The following is a 21,840-nucleotide window of genomic DNA, read 5'->3' as shown; positions in this document are numbered from 1 at the left end:
CTAAATAGGGTCTTCATATCAACAATTAAATGTTTTTCTTTGTTAAATAACACATTTGTTATTGGCACAAGATTAGGTGGAGCACTTGGTAGGGTGCATACCAGTCCCTGTAAAACAGCTGTAACTCCATCACCAGTGGGAGGAATGGAAACACTGGAAACACCAGACTATGTCGCACAGCATCAGTGTCTTACCTCAATAATGCTCTTGTAGGTAAATTATCACAAATCCCTACATCCACACCCAAACATCCAACAGAAAAACTTGCCAGAATAGTGGTTTTGATAACAGCAAAGAGTGACCAATGTTCAGCAAGCACATGAAAGTCTGTACAAACTAACCATATAGTGTATATGACAGACTTTACTGGTGATAAAACACAACAATTCTCTTTTGTTAGTAATTCACTGCATGAATTTAATAACCTTTACTCAGCCTGGCAACCTTAATCTTAATTAATGTTACCTCATGTGGGTTACAACAACTTTTAAACTTTCTTGAACACACGTATAAACGTGAGAGCATAAAGTAAACTGCGGGTTTTCCCTGTTATCTCTGAATTTCTGTAGATCTCTCAGGTGAAGCGCCTGGCGCCCCCTGCTGGCGGTCAAACAAAATCCAACAAATTTAATTTCCAGGAATTTTGTTTTATATACTGTATTATCATTACCATGTTTTAATTATACTTATTAACTAATTATTGCTGTATTAATGCTAAAATGGATCAGTGCTAAACAAAAATTATATTTACTACAGTCAGAGAGACCTATATTTGTTTTATTCCATTTCAAGAAAATATTGGCGTGGAAAATTGGTTTTAAATAAACTACAGCATTCAATCTAACATCTGGGCATTTTACTACAGCCTATTTATAGTAAAAAATTTAAAGGCAGCACCCAGGATCTACAGTGTAAGACAACAAAGCTACACTAAAAGCTTGTGGACACCTGACCATTCAACAGAATCTTGCCACAAAACTGGAGCAAACAATTGTTTTACTTTTTTTTTTTTATCCTATTTTAAGTAAAATCTCTAACCCAATCTGCTTGCTCACTTAAAGTAGCATTGTTGAGTATTAAACATGCTGACATTTGCGCAGACAGCAATCAAAACTAGCTATTTCTTGTTTCTTTTGCATACAAAGTGTAAGCTTAATTCCAAACATTCTCCAGGTGGGGACATTGTTTTCATACCTCGAAATGAATCAAATAAAGTAAAAGAGAGAAAGAGGGAGAATCTATGTACTCTGTAGATATGGAACCTAAATCTGGACTGTATGTGGGAATACTCCATGGATGGGTGAGTCCATCACATTAAGTTGTTCTTTTGCAAGCAGGCAGGTGGTGCTAGTGAGCATGTTTAGACAGAGTGCCTACAAAGTAGCGTCCTGTAAATTATAGCAAACTGATTACATTCTTCATGTTAGTTATTGGATATTCAATAAATTGAAGTAAGAATTCTCTTTCTGGCAATAACATTTGGGATACACCCATCTCTTATTGGTCTTTACATGCCTCAGTAACAGTACATTTACACCACCCTTTGCCCGTGGACATACACATATTGTAAGTAATCCCTTTGTGGGCATGTTGTGCCTACACTCTTGTGTACACGGTTATCTAACATCATAACTCTAATTGCACTGTTTTAAGATAAATAACATTCATTATACTAACGCAAGCTCAGATACAACATTTCTACACTTCAGCAATTACTGTAATTATTTCAACTTGTTCATACTTGTCTGTGCTGTAAAAAGCACACAGCAGGCAACACCTTTGTTTTGGTACATGTTGTTCAATAGATGTAGAAAGTCTACACTCCCCTGGTTTTTATAATGAAACAAAAATAAATGTAATAAAAAAGTATAAATAACACTAAGAAAATTAATTTTAGAACTTAGAACTTTTTCCACCATCAGTGTGAAATCACAGTGTATAGAAATTAAGTAAAAAGTCAGAAACATTTTTAGAAAATAAAGGCAGAATTTAACATTTACAAGCAGCTAGTTGCATTGGTATGCACACTCCTAAACTAATGCATTATATCTTATTACACCAGTCTTTTTAATTAAGAGCCTGTCAACAAGATATTTTAGGCCATAACAATGTAAGGTGCACAGCCAACTTCAGGTCACCCCACAGACTATTGGCTTGATTTAAGTCTGGGCTCTGGCTAAGTCATTTAATAGCACTGATCTTCCTTTGGCCAAGCTAATCCTTTGTTGATATTGATTAATTAGCTTACTAACAGACCCCTGAAGGTTTTGCTCTAGAACTGACTGGCATTTGTAGATATTATTCATTTCCTCTTCCTTGATAAAGAACGAGTTCTGGTGAAAAAAACTGCCACCACCATGCTTCACAGTGGAAATGGCACTGTGTGGGTGCAGTGACATTTGCACCAAACATCCATTTTTTTAATTCTGTCTCATCAGACCATAACACATTTTGTCACATGGTTTGTGGTAATTCACACTGCATACATCCTGAGCATAGATGCATTTTGTGAGTAAGGACATCTGTCTAGTTACCATACACAATAGCCAGGACATGTGAAGAAGCATTAATTAATCAGTTGTCAGGTTTTCTTGCTGTAGGTCTCAGCAGCCTCCCTGGAACATTTGTGTCTTGTCCTTGGGGAAGTAATCAGAACAATTTCATTGATGACAGCTGTTGCTAATTACCTATGAAAATAAGATTGTAAGTGATTGGTTCATTCTAAACACTGGCGCATTTGAAATTATAAAAGGGAATTTATGCAATCAGGTTATGTAATATTTTAATATTTTCTTAATATCTTTGATTGCTTTTCACTTCAGCAGGTTTTTGTGATTTTTGTGAATTGATTTCTATTGTTCCTAGTGACAGTATTAACTGTGTGCCTGGTATACTTTGAGGAACATAACCCTAATGAATAAGGGTATTATATGTGCAGGGTTGATTCCTAAAATTAAATTGAAATTATTTTTCATATAAATTTTTTACATACTCTGTACTTTGACACATTTGGTATTATTGCTACAATATTTTACATCAATTGTAATTTTCTTCAATTAGATTATTGATGCATGTTTACAGAATAAAAAAAACCCAGCAGGTATGAAATGTAAACAAAATATGAATAATTTTTTAATCAGATCTAGAAATCTACACAACATGAACAAGTCTCAAACTTGAAAACTCAAATCCTTGCTTGTAGGTGGCCAAGCTTGAGCAAACCTTTACACAACTTGTATATACATATAAATCTGACAACTCCAAATGATACCGGGCCCTTTAGCTGACTAAAGTCCTATCCCAGGAACACTGAGGGGCAAAGAGGAAATTCACAGATGAGACAAGAGTCTATCGCATGGACAAATTTAAGGGCAAATGACAGTGGTCAATTCATTAAAAAAAAAAAAAAAGTAGGCGTAAATCTGAGAACCCTTTCTAAAGCCCCTCTGGAAGAACCTGCAGAACTTTGCACAGACATTTAACCTTAACTCAGTCTCCAAAAAATAAATAAAAAAATTAAAAAGTGGAAAGATTTTATATATATATATATATATATATATATATATATATATATATATATATATATATATACACACATACATACACACACACACACACACACACAAACTTTCATTTCATGGTTTCATTTTGCAGATGTTTCCATGACTGTAATTACCAAATATTTTAAGACACAAGAAATTATTGTTCCAAACTTGAGACAATAATTAATATAATTATTCCCTTTATTTACATCCACATTCATTAAAGACAAATGAAGTTCTTTTGGAACAATGTGGTCATGTTCTATTCAATTTCCAATCAAGTTCATCTAACTGAGGGAGACTAATATTTAGAGATAGATATTAGATGGAATTATAATTCTATAGTACATTTTAATCTCTGTCTAATTTATATTATTCTGTTGAAAAATAAATCAAAAGTACCATTGTAAACAGCATGGATTCACATTTCAGCATAGCACAGAACAACAGAACATTCAGCTTCAAGATAGAGGTTTTTTCTTGAATCCCTAAGAAATTTATAAAGCGCCTCAAATGTAAATTTGAGGTCAAGTGCGTTTAGCATAATATTTGGCACAAAAAACCAACCACACATGCATGTTCAGCAGCCAGGAATGAGGATGAAGGGCCAAAAATAAGAGAAAGGACTTTTAAGGCTTATTATTATTTCGGAGTTTTTCCTGCACAACATCAGCAGTGTAGTTTAGGTTGCAGGCACGGAGTGCCTTGATCAGCTCGTCCACTTTGGCTTCCGCTTTACGCATCTTCATCCACTCTTTAAACATTTCCCTCACTTGTTCCTCCAGGTTGCGAGGGTGTTTCTCTTGGATGCCTTCAAGCTTGGTCTCGGTGATACCCAGTTTCCGTCCATACTGAAGCCATTTCCTTCCCAGATGCTCAACGATCACTTCTATTGCACAGTGAATTTTTTCTAGAAGAAAGACACAGGTGTAAGAAACAGAAGTTAAATCTTGATCAAAGCACAAAAAAAGAAAAAGGTTCATGACAAATAAACCTACTAAGAAACAAGAACCAAAAGCTTTAGAGTGATATGTCTTATGTATCTTAAATCTACTGTTAATCTTAGTTTGATTTTTTTTTTTTTATATATAGTCACTGCCACTACTGTCACAGGAAGTTTTTAGCTTTTATAAAAAATACAAAAAAGATCCAGTCACTTTGTCACTGCAGGTCTGTGTAGGTGTTAATGCAGCTTCACTTGTAGCTGTGTCCCCCAAGGAATTCATTCCAAAACCTTATTGGAACTTTTCCCAGATAATATGGGAAAAACAACAACCAGATCAGCATCAGAACTGCTAATCACATTACAAATGAAAATATAAATGATCGAATGTGTTTCAGGCTGGATCTATGAACGTTTAAATTTTGAACTTTTGATAACTTTCCTGTTTTTCAATTGCAGGAGAAGACCAAACAAAGGGAAATTAACTATTGGGACGGACGGACGGACACACACACACACACACACACACACACACACACACGTTATAAATTGAATGAAGTGAATCCACTCTAGTTGATCCTGTAATCTAGGCTGCAGTCTTAGGCTGCGTGATGGTGTTCCGTATAAAACCCACCGTGCTGCTTAAAAGTGAACAAAGCACAAACCTAGTTCCGCTCTATCCGGTAAATTAGTGGGGATGACTTGTCCTTCGTAGCGGTCAATAATTTCCAGTAAAACTTCTTGTCCAATGTCAGAGAGAAGCTTCCTTACAAATTCAGTGTCATTAGGCCCGATCTTTACTTTCTCTATCAGACACTCAAACAGCTGAATGCCACTGGTGATCTGCTCGCTTTTCTTCTTCCCAATCGTGTCTCCACACAGAAATTTCAGCTTCGCTAAGTTGTCCTGGGAAAGTTTTTCGGATATTTCCAACAGCATTACTTTGAATTGATCCATGTTTTTTGTGTGTCTAAAGTTAAAATGGTAAAGCAACTTATCTTACAACTTTACTTGCTTACACACACACAGCGGACAGTTCCGCTTTCGTTTTTAGCGCCGGTGAACTTAATGTCCAAACTAGCTGGAACAGCAAACTTTTTTATGTTAACCCCCCAAAGGAGGTCGTTGTTGGTTTGTCTTGCTTGGTATATCCAAAAGTCGTAGACTGGCCTGGAGATCTTCCAGGATTTGAAAATGAAACTGTAGGGCAAGTTTCCGGTTTAGTGCTCCACCTCATTTCACTATTCTCATTCACGGTCTTAAAGCTACAGTCAATGTTTTTATTCAGCACACAGATCTAGAAAGGAGGCTTTCAAACTTCTTTTGTGAACAACTTCTCTCGGCTGCTCCCATTAGGGGTCGCCACAGCGGATCATCCGTCTCCAAACTACTCTGTCCTCTACATCTGCCTCTTTCAAACAAACTACCTGCATGTCTTCCTCCACCACATCTATAAACCTCCTCCTTTGTTTTTCTCTTCTCCTTCTTCCTGGTGGCTCCATCCCCAGCATTCTCCTACCCATATACCCCATGTCCCTCCTCTGCACATGTCCAAACCATCTCAATCAGACTTCTCTCACTCCCCAAAACATCCATACGCTGTCCCTCTAATATACTTGTTTCTACTCCTGTCTATCCTCGTCACTCCCAATGAAAACCTCAACACCTTCAGCTCTGCTACCTCCAGCTCCACCTCCTGTCTTTAACTCAATGCCACTGTCTCTAAGCCATACAACATCGCAGGTCTAACCACAGTCCTTTAAACTTTCTCTTTCACTCTTTCAGATACCCTTCACAAATCACTAATCACTCCTGCCACTCTTCTCCACCCACTCCACCCTGCCTGCACTCTTTTCTTCACTTCTCTAACACGCCCACTATTACTTTGCACTGTTGATACCAGGTACCTAAACTCCTCCACCTTCTCCACCTCTTTTCCCTGAAACCGCACCACTCCACTGCCTTCCCTCTAAATTCCCACACATATACTCTGTCTTACTCCTACTTACTTTCATTACCCTTCACTCCAACGCATATCTCCACCTCTCCAGGCTCTTCTTAACCTGCTCCCTACTCTCACCACAAATTACAATATCATCCACAAACATCATGGTCCACGGAGATTCTGTCTGACCTCGTACGTCAACCTGTCCATCACCACTGCAAACAGGAAATGGTTTAGAGTCGATCCTTAATGCAATCCAACCTCCACCTTAAACCGTCGTTCTGACTGCACACTTCACTGCTTTCCCACTGTCCTCATACATGTCCTGCACCACCCTCACATACTTCTCTGACACACCTGACTTCCTTATACAATACCACAACTCCTCTCTTGGCACCCTGTCGTATGCTTTCTTAAAATCCACAAACACACAATGCAACTCCTTCTGACCTTCTCTATACTTCTCCATCAACGTTCTCAAAGCAAATAATGCATCTGTAATGCTCTTCTTTAGCATGAAACTATACTGTTGCTAAGATGGTCATCTCTTCTTTCAGCCTGGCTTCCACTACTCTTTCCCATAACTTCATGGTGTGACTGATCAACTTTATTCCTCTGTAGTTTCTACAGGTCTGCACATCTCCCCTATTCTTAAAAACCGGTACCAGCACACTCCTTCTCTATTCCTGAAGCATTTCCTTACCATCCAAAATCTTGTTGAATGACCTGATTAAAAACTCCACTGCCATCTCTCCTAAACATCTCCATGCTTCTACTGATATGTCATCTGGTCCAAACGACTTTCCACTCTTCATCCTCTTAATAGCTGCTCTCACTTCCTCCTTACTAATCCTGTCCACTTACTGCTTCACCATCTCCACATCATCCATCCTTCTCTCTCTCAATTTCCTCATTCATTAGCTGCTCAAAATACTTTCTCCACCTTCTCAACACACTCTTCTTACTAGTCATCACATTTCCATCTAAATCCTTAGTTGCTCTAACCTGCAGCACATCCTTCCCATCTCGGGCCCTCTGCCTGGCCAATTGGTACAATTCCTTTTCTCCTTCTTTAGTGTTCAACTTCTCATACAGATCCTCATATGCCTTTTCCTTTGCTTTTGCCACATCCCTCTTCACCTGCTGCCGCATCTCCTTATGCTCCTGCCTACTTTTCTTATCTCTCTGCCGATCCAAATTCTGTTTTGCCAACCTCTTTCTCTTTATGCTCTACTGTACTTCCTCATTCCACCACCACATCTCTTTGTCTTCCTTTCTATTTTCAGATTTCACACCAAGTACCTTTCTAGCTGTCTCCCTTATCACTTATGCAGTAGCTGCCCAATCATCCAGCACCTCTTCACAACCACCAAGCCCCCTGTCTGACCTCTTCCTTGAAACCTTACACTACTGTCTTCTTCCTTCAGTTTCCACTATCTTATTCTTTTTTTAGTCCTCACTCTTCTCTTCTTCTTCTTCACCTCCAAAGCTATCCGACAGACCACCATCCGATGCTGTCTAGCTACACTGTCCCCTGCCAACACCTTACAGTCTCCAATCTCCTTCAGGTTGTATCTCCTACATAGAACATAGACCACCTGTGTGCACCTTCCTCCACACTTATACGTCACCCTATGCTCCTCTTTCTTTTCAAAATACATATTTACCACTTTCCCATTTACCATTTTCCTTTGAGCAAAATCTACCACTATCTGCCCTTCCACATTCCTCTCCCTAAGACCATACCTACCCATCAACTCCTCATCACCTCTGTTCAGGTCCTCTCCTCATCACGCCTTCAACCTCCAGCTTCACGATCATCACCCTATCAGAAACTCTGTTCACCTCCACTACATTCTTACTGTTCTCTTCCTTCAGGATCACCCCTACACTATTTCTCTTTCTATCCACACCATTAAAAAAGAGTTCAAACCCCCCTCCAATGGTCCAGGCCTCAAATCAAATCAAAACAAATCAAATTTTATTTGTCACATACACATACATACTGTACAGGGTACAACATGCACTGAAATGCTTTTTACGATTGCCTTTCTCCCTTTCGACTTGGACTCCTGAAGACAACATATCTAACTTTCTCCTCTCTATCATATCAGCTACCTCTCTCCCTTTATTAGTAATAGTACCAACATTTGAAGTGCCTACCCTACCCTCATCTCTTCTACACTTTTCCTTTTCCTGCTGTCTCTGTAGACATCTTTCTCTTATCCTTCTCTTCCCTCGGCCAACAGTAGCACAATTTCCACTGGTACCTTGTTAGTTAACAATACCTGTGGTTGTTGTTGGTAAACCAGGGCTTAACAATCCGGTATGAAAGACTGATTCATTAACCGCATATTTGATTTGGCACGTTTTACGCTGGGTGCCCTTCCTAACGCAACCCTTCACATTTATCCAGGCTTGGGACTGCCACTAAGAGTGCACTGGTTTGTGCAATCTTAATGGCTGGGTTAAAACTAAACTCCACTAAACGCTAAGTGACGTCATGTCTCATTTGCATATTTAAATAGTTATGGTGTCATAGCCAGTCTTGCCGGATTTAAGAAATCTCAACAATCTGCCACAATGGCATACTGTAGACTGCAATTTGTATGAACAGTTTTGCATTTAATCGCCCATCACGGAACAGCACACCTCAACAATGATAAAATTATAAAGAATAGACAATTGTTGCCAGCCAGATGAGAATGGGTTCCCTTTTAAATCTGGTTCCTAACAAGGTTTCTTCCTCATACCATACCAGTGAGTTTTTCTCATGCTACTGTTGCCACTGGCTTGCTCATAATGGAGCGGTGACGTAGCTTCCTGTGTTTGACTTGTTTGCCGCGAGTTCCGTGTTTGTATTCGTGTTTATATTCGTTTGTTTGTGTTTTTCTCTTTTAATAATCCTAAATTGTTTGTCTTCCTGACTTGTGCCTGTAGTCAGTTAAACTCGACTACCACTATATCTTCTCTCACTTTATCTTATTTGTGTATCCGAAATCTGTTCGTGATTATAAGCACTATGCCGGCTGTGTGTCTAACTTTGAGCACAGGTGAGGACTCGTTCGATTTGCAAACGGTGGCGTTGGAGATGGAGGTTTTGGAGAAACAGATTCGCGAGCTGCATGAAAAGCATGCCCGGCTGCGAGAGCGGAAAGCGGCGCTGGAAACATCCCGGGCGGACGCGCACTCGTCCCAGGTAAATTCCCGGGTTGAACCTAACGCTCCCAGCACCTCAACTCAAATGGGGAGGGTTGCGTTAGGAAGGGCAGCCAGCGTAAAATGTGCCAAATCAAATATGCGGATCACAAACTTGTATTTCATACCGGATCTGCCACAATGACAATGTCACAGGTATTGTTAGCCAACTGGGTGCCAGTGGAAATTGGGCTACTGTTGGCTGAAAAAGGAGAAGGAGAGGAGGAAGGTGTCTACACAGAGGCAGGGAAAGGAAAAGTGTGGGAGAGTGGAGGTTAGGGTGGGCACTTTAAATGTTGGTACTATGACTGGTAAAGGGAAAGAGGTAGTAGATATGATGGAGAGGAGAAAGGTAGACATGGTGGGTGTTCAGGAGACCAAGTGGAAAGGGAGTGAGGCCAGAAACATTGAAGGTGGGTTTAAACTGTTCTACAATGGTGTGGATGGAAAGAGAAATGGTGTAGGTATAATCCTAAATGAATAGTACAGTAAGAGTGTAGTGGAGGTTAGGAAACATGCTGACTGCTACAAATTGCTGACACAGGAGATTCCTTCCATAAATATTATATAAACTTTTCATAACAGAAACCTCAATACATCAATGATGTTTATCTTTGTGAAACAACACATTTTTTAAAATACATTCACTAGCCACAGACAAAAATATAATTACGTTTCCCCTGAATCTAACGTAAGAGCTGTGCACTTCTAATTCTGATTTTGTTGGTGTTTTATTTAGAAAGAAAGTCATTACTGAATGCCAGGGTCATCTCATAACCTCTTTATTCTTTGAACATTCACAACACAAAATACAATTGCAAGTGCTTATCGCAAGCTTATTTGACTGTGACTGTGCATTGTTGCCTTTATTATGTTGAATAAGCCAAGTTCTAAATATTAAATAAGTTTTATAGACATCAAGAAGTCGTTTTTCTCAGATTACTTACTGTGGCTATACAGTACACCATAATTGCAAAGTAACATTCCTGTAAAATGTATATAGTTTATTTATATTTCTCAGTCAGTGAGAAATTCAGGAGAAATCAAGACATTTTAAGCAAAAGTTTAGTTGTGGAGGAATTTAGCATTGTTCTTTTCTGATTTTGAAGGCAGAATTTGCAAGATTCATGGGCTTTACTTAAAATGAAAAATTCTGTAAAATTTGATTACAAGTGTATAAGTGCAATTATTATAGGACGACATTATGCACATGCAGTATTAACAGTCAAGACAGGAGATGAGACTTTACACAGGTGTGTGGGCATACATATACACAGTATTGAGGAGTTAATCATGAGTAAACACCTCTGAATCAAAACACTTATGATTTGATCCCACCCAGTCAGACAAACTAGACAAACTAAAAACTACATTAAAAAGTAGAATAATTAAAACAAAAAAGCAACATATATTTCGCATTGTTAAGGCCTCCTGAGCTGCAGATAGTGTGCACTATGCTCTACCACAAAAAAAACATCTTAGTTAAACATGTATAATAAAAGACGACATTTTAAGAAGTACAAAAACATTTATGCACCTAATGATGAATGCACCTAATTATTTGTTTGATTACAATCTAGTCTAGTGTACCCCTTAAAGATAATGCATGTTTCTTCTGAAATGTATTACGAAATTGAAGGAAAAAAATATCAATTTGCTTGATCAGCTTCGACAAAGTGAACCGTTGTACATGAACACACTTCAGCCATTTACATTACAAGGTGCAAATTGATGACTCATTCCAGTTACTTATAATCAGTCAGTTTTTTCTTACAGTAAATAGCAAGGGGCCAGATTTTTTATTTTTAAGTATTATACAATAATACTATAAGATTCATTTGCTAGCAAGCATAAAAGGTGCAGGTTTAATTTTTATAAAATTTTCCAGAATAGTAGCTTTACCCAAGCATGACCTTGCACGAATGAATTTATTACTAAATTATTATCGATTGAAAACAACTATGCCATAACAAAGACTACGCATTTATATTAGTGTGTCTTGAAGAAAATGTTTTGGATTTGAGTGTGGTTTTAATAAGATCAATATAAAAGCATTGAAAAAGTGAGCTTTTCTATAAATGAGACAAATTTTAACAAAAACTACATAAAAACTTTCTTATGACACACAAACAGTAAATTAGTAAAAACCTTCACAATTTGCTTATTGATAAGATAAAAAAAACAAAACAAAACAAAACAAGAAACCTGTTTGCAATGTAACCAAGACAAAAATAAAAGCTAAGTTGCAAGGTATATGGCAGTACTGGGGCATTCTTGTGATCATATTTAGCCAGTCTTTGTGCCCGTCTCTGACTCTAGTCAACAAGCTGCTGTTCTTACTTACCGTTTTACCTTAAACCATCGTAACCTTCAACATTTTTACACAAGCTGGCTCATATCGATTCATACAAACTCCAGATGTGTTTTTTGGGATCCCCATTTGGGTACATGGACTAGTGGTTGTTGATTTGCACATGCAAAGGTGATTGAGTGTGTGCCTTGGGACTGGGGTTGCTCTTTCGCTTGCCCTTAAGCCTCTTTCCCTGTTCCTCTTTCATAAAGAGCTCGACAATCAGATTCTTCTCCTTGTGGATTTGCAAGCTGATGTCTTTGGGGATGTCTGGGATTATCCAGTCCACAAAGTCACTCATTAGCATCACCACATTCTGCAAAGACAGTGAATTCAGAAATCAGCTAGAAAAGCCTCTTATTTACATTTACTTTGGTAAACAAGTTAAATTGAACCCTTTTCTGTCACCTGAAAGATGATGACAAAAGCCAGCCGTGCTGCCAGAATATTCCAGAATTCTCTTGACAGTTCATATGGTGTATCTGACCATGGAGAATCTCTGTAATCCTTATACCTAAGGACAGTATTCAGATTATTAAGAGTAAACCTGCCATAAGTCAGTTATTAGTTACTGTATATAATACAGATGGCCCAATAGCCACATTGTAGAATAATGTGCATGCAGTGCCATCATCGGCCTTGTGTGACACTGTTCTTTGTATATGTCAATATTTATATATACATTTCTTAGTAAGCCTAACTTATGTCAGGCATCTATCGTACAAGTCCCTATGCTCTTATGTGTGATGTATTGTAAGAACCATAAAATGAATATAACTATGAGCTGAAATTCAGTTGGGAAATAAATCAACACCTTTCGACCAATCAGAATCAGCAACTTTGTAGTATAAATGAGAACATCTAAACTCTGTATTGTGGTAGAAATATCATAATAATCAATACTAAAATTGAGCAACAAAGACTATTGATGTTGAACTAAATGATTTCTGCCAGCACCTGCAAACATCCACTTTGTAGCCCAGGAACATCGGCTCCATTGGTTCTGTTTGTGGCTCAAAGTCGGTGACGTTAAAATAGGAAAGGGTGTGGTTGACGAAGCCGTGCAGTGTTCCGTCAGGACTATACACGTACTGATAAACCAGTCGGGGGATGAAATCCGATGTGAAAGAGATCACAAACGCCTGAGGGAAAAACCAACAAACAAACAGAAAATCTCAGTTTCAGTTCTGATCAAAAACCACAAGAGGCAACAGGCCAAATTCAGTATTACCTAGACCTGACAATTTAATAATACAAAATTGCTGTTAAGCAAAAGATTGTTTCTGACAGTTTAATAAAAGAAAATCTATAATTAAGAACTTACATTCACTATGACTGCCACTTTACTTAGTCCTCGCAAAAGGTTGTACCAGATACCTGGAGAAGAGAAAGATTTAAAATAAGGAACTTGTAGATATTTTTTAACACCATTTTTACGCTATTTTATATCCATTAAAAAAATGTTTACTATCAGAGTTTTACCACAAGGTGGTGTTCAAGTATAGACAGATTTTTCAAAGAAGAATTTTCCCAAATTGAACGTAGTTCATAATTTGTTTTAAAACAAATGGTGGAGGAAACAAAGTAAACACAAAATGGTAGAGTTAGCATTTCATTTTATGACTCGTATGAATATATTCTGCTTAAAGTATTCTGTGAGGTTTGCATTATATGAGTTATGGTAAATCAGTACAAGTTTCTTTTCCTCTTCGACCCGGAATAGCACCCGGAATTTATCATTCCCCATTACCATCTTATGTTGTTACACTTAACCTTTCCTTCAGTCCATATTTACAGTAATTATATCCTACCTCTGCTGTACTCAGCTGAGAAGGAAAAGGCTACAGAAAGGATGAGGAGGGGAATGCAGATACAAACCAATATCTTTTGCCTTAGCAGCAATAGGCCGTCTGAACTCGGTGACAAATTTCTTGGCATCAAGGCGGATCTCGATAACGTTGTTGAGTAGTGCAAACAATGGCGCCAGAGGGAAGGAGGCCACAAACAAGGTCACCATTCCAAACTGGATCACTAGATATTAGGAAATAACATGTAAACATCTTGTCTGATGAAGCTTTAGATAGAACTTCCAGTAAATATAAAAAAACACAAAAATAGACTGGGGATTCAATCCAAGATATACATCAAGTGCAGTTCATGAGATAAAAATGTTACAAGGCCAAGTCAACAGATTCCCACAACATTTTTGATGCAAATCACTAAAAGCCACATTCTTTTCTTTTTTTGCCTGAGAGGTTTCTACAACTAACACTTGTAATCTCATAACGCTCTGCGGGACCCACAGTGCTATTCTCTTAGCAGAAGACCAGCCTACGCTGCAGCAGAGAGAGAGAGATGGGTGAGAAAGCTGCTTGGATTCTACTCTTTCGCTTTTTCTAGTAGTAAGCAGATGGCATTTTCTGAGTTAGGTAACATCAATCAAATCCACTCAAACGTAAAGGACAAATGAGGACAGATTGAAGAGATTATGTACAAAATGTGTACTAGATAGACACTGTCTCAACAGCCTCCTGGCAGTGTGTGTTATAATAATAATCAATATTTCTACTTCTGCATAATTTTTTTGTCCGTTTTACTTATATTTTGTTATATTATATCTGTACTTTCTCCTGCACTGGTAGCTCCTGTCGCCAAGCCAAATTTCTAGTGTGTGTAAACATACTTGTTAATAAACTATTTCTGATTCTGATTTTGATTCTGAATATAAAAATCAGGTCTGATAGGGAGGAATAGTGAGGTTTTGGGAAAATCGCAAGAAATGCAGTTGTCCATATTGCAGTTGTTTTTGTACTGTATCTGCATGCGTGTTTCTGTGTGTGGGTGGGTGTGTTATTGACTCACTCATCTCCATATACTCTGGATTAAGGCCAACATAGGGGCTGAGGAAGTGATCTTTCTCGTGTCGGGCCAGGGTTTTGTAAAACTCCTCTTCTTGTTTAGAGTCTCTCTTTGACTTACGACGACGAAGCAGTTTCTTCAGTTTACTGCAACATGGAATATACAGAGTGGTTGTATGCTTAAAATGGATATGTAAATTTCACTTCAATATAAAAAATATCAGTGCACTGACATAGAAAATTTTAAGTTAATTATTATTTTATGATAAGTTCCAATTGTTTTATTCCTCTTATGACACAAAATATATTTTTTTGTAATGAATGACCCATCATTCTTTATTTAACTTTATTAACGACTTATTGCTGTGCTTAATTAATATAAATTCAACTCAGTTTGTTTCATAAAGCAGCTTTACAGAAATATTCTGAATTTTAATAACTGTTACACAATCAATTGTTTCTTCAACAGACTTTCTCTTGAAGTCAAAAATATTATTACACAACTAAAAAGTCTGCCCTGAAAAAATTCTTACAAAATAATTATCTCCTAACAGAAATATATAATAGATTTCAATGTCTTTTGTGTTTACAATCAATTTATTTTTAAGGTTTGTATTATATGGCATGTCCACTATCTCATTCACGAGTTGTCAATATAAATATGATAATGCTTTAGAACATTACCACATTATATAAACCTGCAAATTGTTTTGCAGCCAAATCTACAGTCACAGCTGCTAAAGAAAATGAATACATTTGTATCACTTATTTTCGATTCTGTATACAAAAGGCATATTCATTGATGCGACATGATCGCTGCGGTGGTGGGCTGAGAGCATACATGCGAGTGCTGGGATTTACTTACGGAATGCCAATCTCAAACAGATTGTTCTGGATAAGCTGCTTGCCAAGCATGGTGATGCACAGCTGAATACACAACTCCATCAGGCAGCCGGCATGAGCACACTATAGAAGGTGCAAAACAGACAAATCACCGTCACTCATGAAACAGGAACACATGTTATAGTAACACACTGATATTTTTCTTCTTTTAAAATACCTGTGTTCAGGTGTATGTTTCTACTACAAAAGCTGAACTCTTAATAGTAATAGTCTGAATAAGCTTAAACACATACCTCCTCCATACGGTAATTCCCGACAACGTAGTAATAGTTGCCTGGCCGACCAATGAGCCTGAAGGTATTGTACATAATGTCAGCATAAGAATTGTTTACCAGCCATCATTCTAATCCAGGCCCACTTAATTCAAAGAGGAACAATGCTCCTCTACAACTATCTTCTCTTAATACACTGCTGAAAGATTTCGTTTTTGGGCACCAGGTGCTTGGTGGTGGGGTGTAAGCTATAAATATGTAATGTGGAATCTTGGAAATTTTGCACATAGGAAAATAGCAATTAGAAAACTGCATGTAGTTAACATATTTTTTTATTGACTTTAATAACACTGATCACATGCTTGTTTGATTCACCCATTGCCTTTTCATTCCTTTTCTTTTTTTTTGGTCAAATAGTTTATACCAAGAAAGTGCTGCTTTTGTAAACATTTTAGATGGCATCCATAAACATTTTAGATGGCATCCATAATAAATATATATAATTTTTTTTTTTTTAGCTATATGAACATAGCTATTTAATGTTAGGGATGTCAACAAATTTATTTTATGTAATTTAGTTTGACAGCAAGCATGGACACATCTTTCAAGTTAGAAAATAAGATTGAGATGAAAAGAATCAGTCAAAACATGCCCAGGTGTTCTGAGGTGGTACAAAAAGGAACATTGAACCATTTCAGATTCATATCTAAATAGCTGATTTGACATTTTTATATCGTGGGGAAAATTTGTGGTGACAGTTTTAGATTGAATTCAAAGCAGCGTTCATTGCAGCATAGGGTAATTATTAAATGCGACACAAACAGAACATATGAAGGCTGTATAGAAGTTTTTTTTACTGTAATGTTTTTTCAGCACCTGCATTTTATGGTTATAACTATGTGGTAGACTAAAGAAGAAGAAGAAAAAAAAGCCCACAGGGGTATGTTCTGACCTGCCTCTGAAGAAAGCCAGGTAGACAATTGGAGTGAAGGCGTTGGCAAACTTCAGGACGAAAGCCTTGAAAATCAGCCTCTCTTCAAAGCTTTTGTCTGTTTTTGGCACCTCTGATGAATTTCAAATGAGATCAAATATCAAGTCTAACTTCAAACAGAAGCCCAAGTCATCCTCATTAGACATATTTATAAATTCATTAAGTTTCTTCTTAATCTACATTACTAATAAATTTAAACTTCATCAGATGCTGTCAGCTAGCGGCAATCAGGATTAGCTGCATTCACCTGGTTTTATAAGCAGAATTTATTTTCTTGCTAGATAATTTGGGGGATTAGTAGAAAGATTTTGTTACCTTTGGTAAATATTTCCTTACTTGTTGAAAAGGGGCCTAAAAATTTTTTTTGTGATTAAAAATTGAGACAGATGTCTCTTACTTTTGTATTGACATTTTTTTATGTTTCTACTATGAGTGAAGAATCTGAAGCTTCTATGAGGGAATTATATTTTGGAGAGTCACTGATCTTTCACTTAAGTAAAAAATAAGATCTTTAATAAATATTTATTATTATAATGAGATTGATTATTATACTGAGATTGATAGTGATTGTACAGATTGTACAGTTATTACAGCAGCGAAAAAATTAAAGAAATACTTTAACTTACCCAGAACCGTGAGCCAGCGTGCCACCATTCCATAGATCTCATCCATGATGATGATGATGATGAGGTTGATAAGAGCCGCTGTGGTTTTCACTGTGGCACGGATGTTTGAACGGAAGGGAGAGGAGGAGCTCATGTGCAGTGCTGTCTTGATAGAAATCCTGTACAGGACCACTCCAAATACGATGGCGAAGGTCACAAAAATCTATACAGAACACACATGGATGGGTATAAATAACAGCTCCAAGAGACCAAAAGATATCATATAAATATGGTATTGTATGCAATATTTAATATATTTAGGAGTATTTTGTCATTAAATCAGTAACAAAAATGCTATTTATAATACACAATATTTTAACTATATTTTTCTTTGTCTCTTTTGGATTCTTTCTCTCTCTCTCTCTCTCTCTCTCTCTCTCTCTCTCTCTCTCTCTCTCTCTCTCCCTCCCTCCTCCTCCCTCCCTCCTCCTCCCTCTTTCCTCACTCTTAATAAATACAGTACAATTAAAATGATCTTTTTATGATTCCCTCCATCTCTATGTACACTTTCAACTGTGCGCACGCACGCACGCACGCACGCACGCACGCACGCACGCACGCACACACAAACAACTGGCAGGAAAAATGACAGCCAGGGGGATCATTTTTGTATATTTATTTATTTATTATTATATTGCCAACAACTGAGATAAATATAAGATATATTGCAATGTTCAATGCTACTTATTGAAGCATAATATAAGGTTAGAACATGTTTAGACCGAAGGAAATTAACATACCAGGAAGACCATCATCATAAGGATAGTCATGTAAGCCGGCATCCTGTCTTTGCACGTCAGCTTGTGTTTTCCATGCTAGAGCAGAACAAGAACATAACACATAAAAAAAGAAATAAGTGAATTCTGTACGGCCATGCAAATCAAACTGCGGCTTTCGGGATGTGACTCATCATGCAGCACTTATCATTTCAGCATAAAAACGAGTTAGGTCAACAATATCTTTTTGCGCAAGGCACAGGGAAGCAAGAGGCTTTCTGACCACAAAATAGTGGTCAATCAATTAAGAGACAGAAATGCATTGTTGGATATGCCACAGTCAGGGCAATCTATCAGGTTAAAATTGAGATAATGGATGCAAAAATTCTGAGGAAATCATGATTCATTGTCCACTGCACAGTGGACAATAAATCAGAGAACCACTTTTGGGACATTAAGTCAAGGCCTTATTCTTCACATGCTCTAGAGATGGTTAACCTTGTGTTTTAACCAGCAGTGAAAAAGCCCTATTATTTTATAATAGATGCAAACACATTATAGTAAAATTTTTCTATTTTTATTTATAAGGGCTTAATTAATAATTACTCAGGTTTTAGCATCAAAATGCCTTAGATGAATCATATAGTAAAAAGTACAAAAGTAGAATATTTTTTTAAAATGTATTTACACAGTTTCCCAGGTGAAGTAAGAAGTTCACACTTGCAATTTGTGGTTTCTTATATACAGCTATTATTATTATTATTTTTTTATTTTATTTTATTATTCAGATTTTATTATTTAAATATCAATTACCATTACTATCATTATTATAATAATAATTATTATTAATTATTAGCACCATTCAAAAAAGGTTTTAGAGCTTCTCCTCTGAGTTCAGTTCCCTTAAGAAAAATAAATAAATAAAATGATTATATTTTATATATATATATATATATATATATATATATATATATATATATATATAAAAAAATATATATATATATATATATATATATATATATATATATATATATATATATATACACATATATAAATAATTTACAACATATAATTAGTATGTTTAAATATAAAAGTCTTTGATACTTGTTTTACATGTGTGGAAGCTCACCATTAGACTATCAGTACTGTTTGTCTCTTTCCTCTGCCTCTTCTTCCTGACATGGAACTCGTACTCTGGCCGCTGTTGGTTCTGGAGACGACAGCACAATTCAAAATGTGCATGAGGCTTTGACACCCAGCTCATCCAAAGGAGTGATTGGTGAAAGATTCAAGTGCATGATGACAAAGTTGAAGGAGGAATTCTGTCAAAAGTGCCATGTTAGCATTTAGTGAGCATGACACTAACACAAATGCATCCACTATACATTCAGTGCAGTTATTCTGGGTGGCATTCTCTGTGTTTGTAATGGTAACGGTGCAGGGTTCTGGGTGACAGATGATGTAAATGTAAGTGGGTTTTGACCGTGGCCACAGGAAAATAAGAGCCTTTAAACCCCCACATAGTCACTTGGATTTGGAATGTGTGTGGATTTTGGGCAACCTATCCCATGAACAAGTGTTACAGGCCACAGCAAAAACAAAACAACAAACAAAAAAGCAAAACAAAAAAAAAAACACCACCACAAAATGGTGACTAGACACGAAGACAACGAGAGTAAGTGTCCGGCTACTAGGCAATGGCTAAAAGTGGTGTTAGAATTCAATATCATAAATCCAAACCTTATTTTTCTCCTGCACAAGACACACAAACAAAATTAAGGATTATCAGGTGCTTTCATTTCTCAGACAGACATTCGCTTCAGGATTAAATCAATAGCTGAAAGTGAATGGTGAAAAACATAGAATTGATTCTCGATTGTGGATTTTTTATTTTCGTGTCAGAGTGCATAACAAACCTCTTCATCTTCATACCCTGTCAGGTCCCAGATGTAATTAAGTCTCATCTGTCTCCTTTTCCAGTGCTCCATGAACATTGTGGCTGCACAACACAAAGATGCCCAATTCAATTTGTGGTACTGTCCAATTTAGACCTTCTAATCCATTTTAACATTGATCTCAACATAAGGCAAATGTTTATGGATCATTAACATGATTAGTATACTACAATTAAATGGAAATTTGCACAGTGTGTCAAAATGTTGTTAAAGTCTGACAAGTCTGGAGTCATTAGCAAAGCAGGGAAATAACTGCTTTTGTCTTTTATAGCCTGGAACTAGAGATGGGGTGGGGTTGGGGGGGGTTTCAAGCTTCTGACAGGAAAAATCTGAAAAATCCCTAAGGAAATGATAAGCCAGTGATTTGACAACAAACAAGACAGATATTCTAAGTCATAAGTCTAAGATATTTCAAATGCATGAAAGGGAGTGAGAAAGAAAAAGACTGTTGATGAGAAACTAAAAAAAGTGAGAGGACCCCAACCTGCCTGCTGATAATATTGTTTCTAAAGACTTCATAATTATTACAATTGTAGATAATTTTAGTTATAAAAAATAAGCACACTACAATGGTGCCTACCCCAAAGCGCCATAAAGATGGAGAAGAAGACGGTGGCCTCATTATCGAACAGGTGGCTGGCCCTGGCAGTGCCGCAGGCCTCAATGAGCTTCCAGTAGCTGCATGCGCGATCACACAGCGGGCACATTGTAATGTTGTTCCTTTCATCGCAGATCTCCATACTAAAGCATGTGGAAAACAAGACAGGAGATCAGCAGCATGTTAATTCTTTCCTGAAAATGTTTCATTAGATTTAGATTTTAATGGGTAAAAAACCTTAATAAAATAGCAGGTGTATATTCATGTATATTTCATAATGTAAATGTAAGTAAGGCAACATATTACATTTGCATTGGAGTTTGAAAGAACAAACAACAAAACAGAAGCATGATTTGTTCAGTTAAAAACAGAGCAAGCAGAGAATATATACTGCAAGTTCATAACTTGAGAGTGAATCAGCACAGTTAATGCACGACACAATGCTCTAAATACAAAATGTCAAGCATTTAATTGTTGCAAATGTCAAAAGACGTTATCACAAGGGTTGTAGGTGGGATTGAGCTTTTCAGAAACGTTTCTAAAGCTCTCTATTCACTCCTCATCAAGAATAGGTCCTACATGTTAAAGAAACATGTTTGAACACCGTTGTGAAACTTTCTCAGTAGACTTCCACTTTCATTTTTATATCTATTAAAAATAAATAATTAAGACTGTAAGCTCTTAACTCGAAAACTACCCAAGATCTTCAAAAGTGCCTTACACAAGATGAAATTGAGCCATTTTAGTCTAACACATGATTTAAATTCAGGATTCTTCAGTAAAGGAAATTCTTCTTTATAAACCCATTTGCTTGTGGTTTAAGATTTTAATCACAATTGATAACTCCATGACCACAAATCTTTGAACTTCCCACACTCTTTCTTGGAAAAGACATTACAACAATAATTTCAATCATGTGAGTGTGTAGTAGCTTAAAAAAAACTCAAAAAGCACAAAAGAACAG

The 21,840-nt window shown here is 36.9% G+C and overlaps 2 protein-coding genes across 6 annotated transcripts in view; both read right to left on the bottom strand.

The window, feature by feature from the left end:
* Positions 1 to 3,725: 3,725 nt before the first annotated feature.
* On the bottom strand, positions 3,726 to 5,866 carry fadd (Fas (tnfrsf6)-associated via death domain). The gene is made up of 2 exons (XM_046857728.1): positions 5,151 to 5,866; positions 3,726 to 4,452 (listed from the first exon to the last, which is right to left on the bottom strand). Exons 1-2 carry the CDS (start codon positions 5,440 to 5,442, stop codon positions 4,172 to 4,174), a joined length of 573 nt encoding a protein of 190 aa, XP_046713684.1. The 5' UTR covers positions 5,443 to 5,866; the 3' UTR covers positions 3,726 to 4,171.
* A 4,528-nt stretch (positions 5,867 to 10,394) lies between these two features.
* ano1a (anoctamin 1, calcium activated chloride channel a) overlaps positions 10,395 to 21,840 on the bottom strand; it is a 39,846-nt gene continuing 28,400 nt past the window's right edge. For 4 of the 5 annotated variants that reach the window (XM_046857087.1, XM_046857089.1, XM_046857090.1 and 1 more), the window contains 15 exons: positions 20,859 to 21,019; positions 20,240 to 20,322; positions 20,064 to 20,075; positions 19,453 to 19,533; positions 18,348 to 18,422; positions 17,569 to 17,770; positions 16,904 to 17,015; positions 15,973 to 16,030; positions 15,702 to 15,802; positions 14,841 to 14,983; positions 13,857 to 14,009; positions 13,303 to 13,355; positions 12,936 to 13,120; positions 12,387 to 12,492; positions 10,395 to 12,294 (listed from right to left, as the gene is read on the bottom strand). In XM_046857087.1, coding sequence (XP_046713043.1) covers positions 12,082 to 12,294; positions 12,387 to 12,492; positions 12,936 to 13,120; positions 13,303 to 13,355; positions 13,857 to 14,009; positions 14,841 to 14,983; positions 15,702 to 15,802; positions 15,973 to 16,030; positions 16,904 to 17,015; positions 17,569 to 17,770; positions 18,348 to 18,422; positions 19,453 to 19,533; positions 20,064 to 20,075; positions 20,240 to 20,322; positions 20,859 to 21,019 — 1,738 coding nt within the window. In that variant the 3' untranslated portion in view covers positions 10,395 to 12,081. The remainder of the gene's footprint in view (positions 12,295 to 12,386; positions 12,493 to 12,935; positions 13,121 to 13,302; positions 13,356 to 13,856; positions 14,010 to 14,840; positions 14,984 to 15,701; positions 15,803 to 15,972; positions 16,031 to 16,903; positions 17,016 to 17,568; positions 17,771 to 18,347; positions 18,423 to 19,452; positions 19,534 to 20,063; positions 20,076 to 20,239; positions 20,323 to 20,858; positions 21,020 to 21,840) is intronic. The other variant, XM_046857088.1, reaches the window with a different exon arrangement.

Source organism: Silurus meridionalis, chromosome 9 (genome assembly GCF_014805685.1).
Source record: "Silurus meridionalis isolate SWU-2019-XX chromosome 9, ASM1480568v1, whole genome shotgun sequence".
NCBI lineage: Eukaryota > Metazoa > Chordata > Actinopteri > Siluriformes > Siluridae > Silurus > Silurus meridionalis.
Note: the sequence above shows the minus strand (reverse complement) of the source record. Positions and strands in the feature narration are given on the sequence as shown.

Coding starts and splice junctions, on each gene's coding strand:
- fadd (XM_046857728.1), bottom strand. CDS start 5,442: ATGGATCAATTCAAAGTAATGCTGTTGGAAATATCCGAAAAACTTTCC. Junction 4,453..5,150: donor ACCGGATAGAGCGGAACTAG/GTTTGTGCTTTG, acceptor TCTTTCTTCTAG/AAAAAATTCACTGTGCAATA.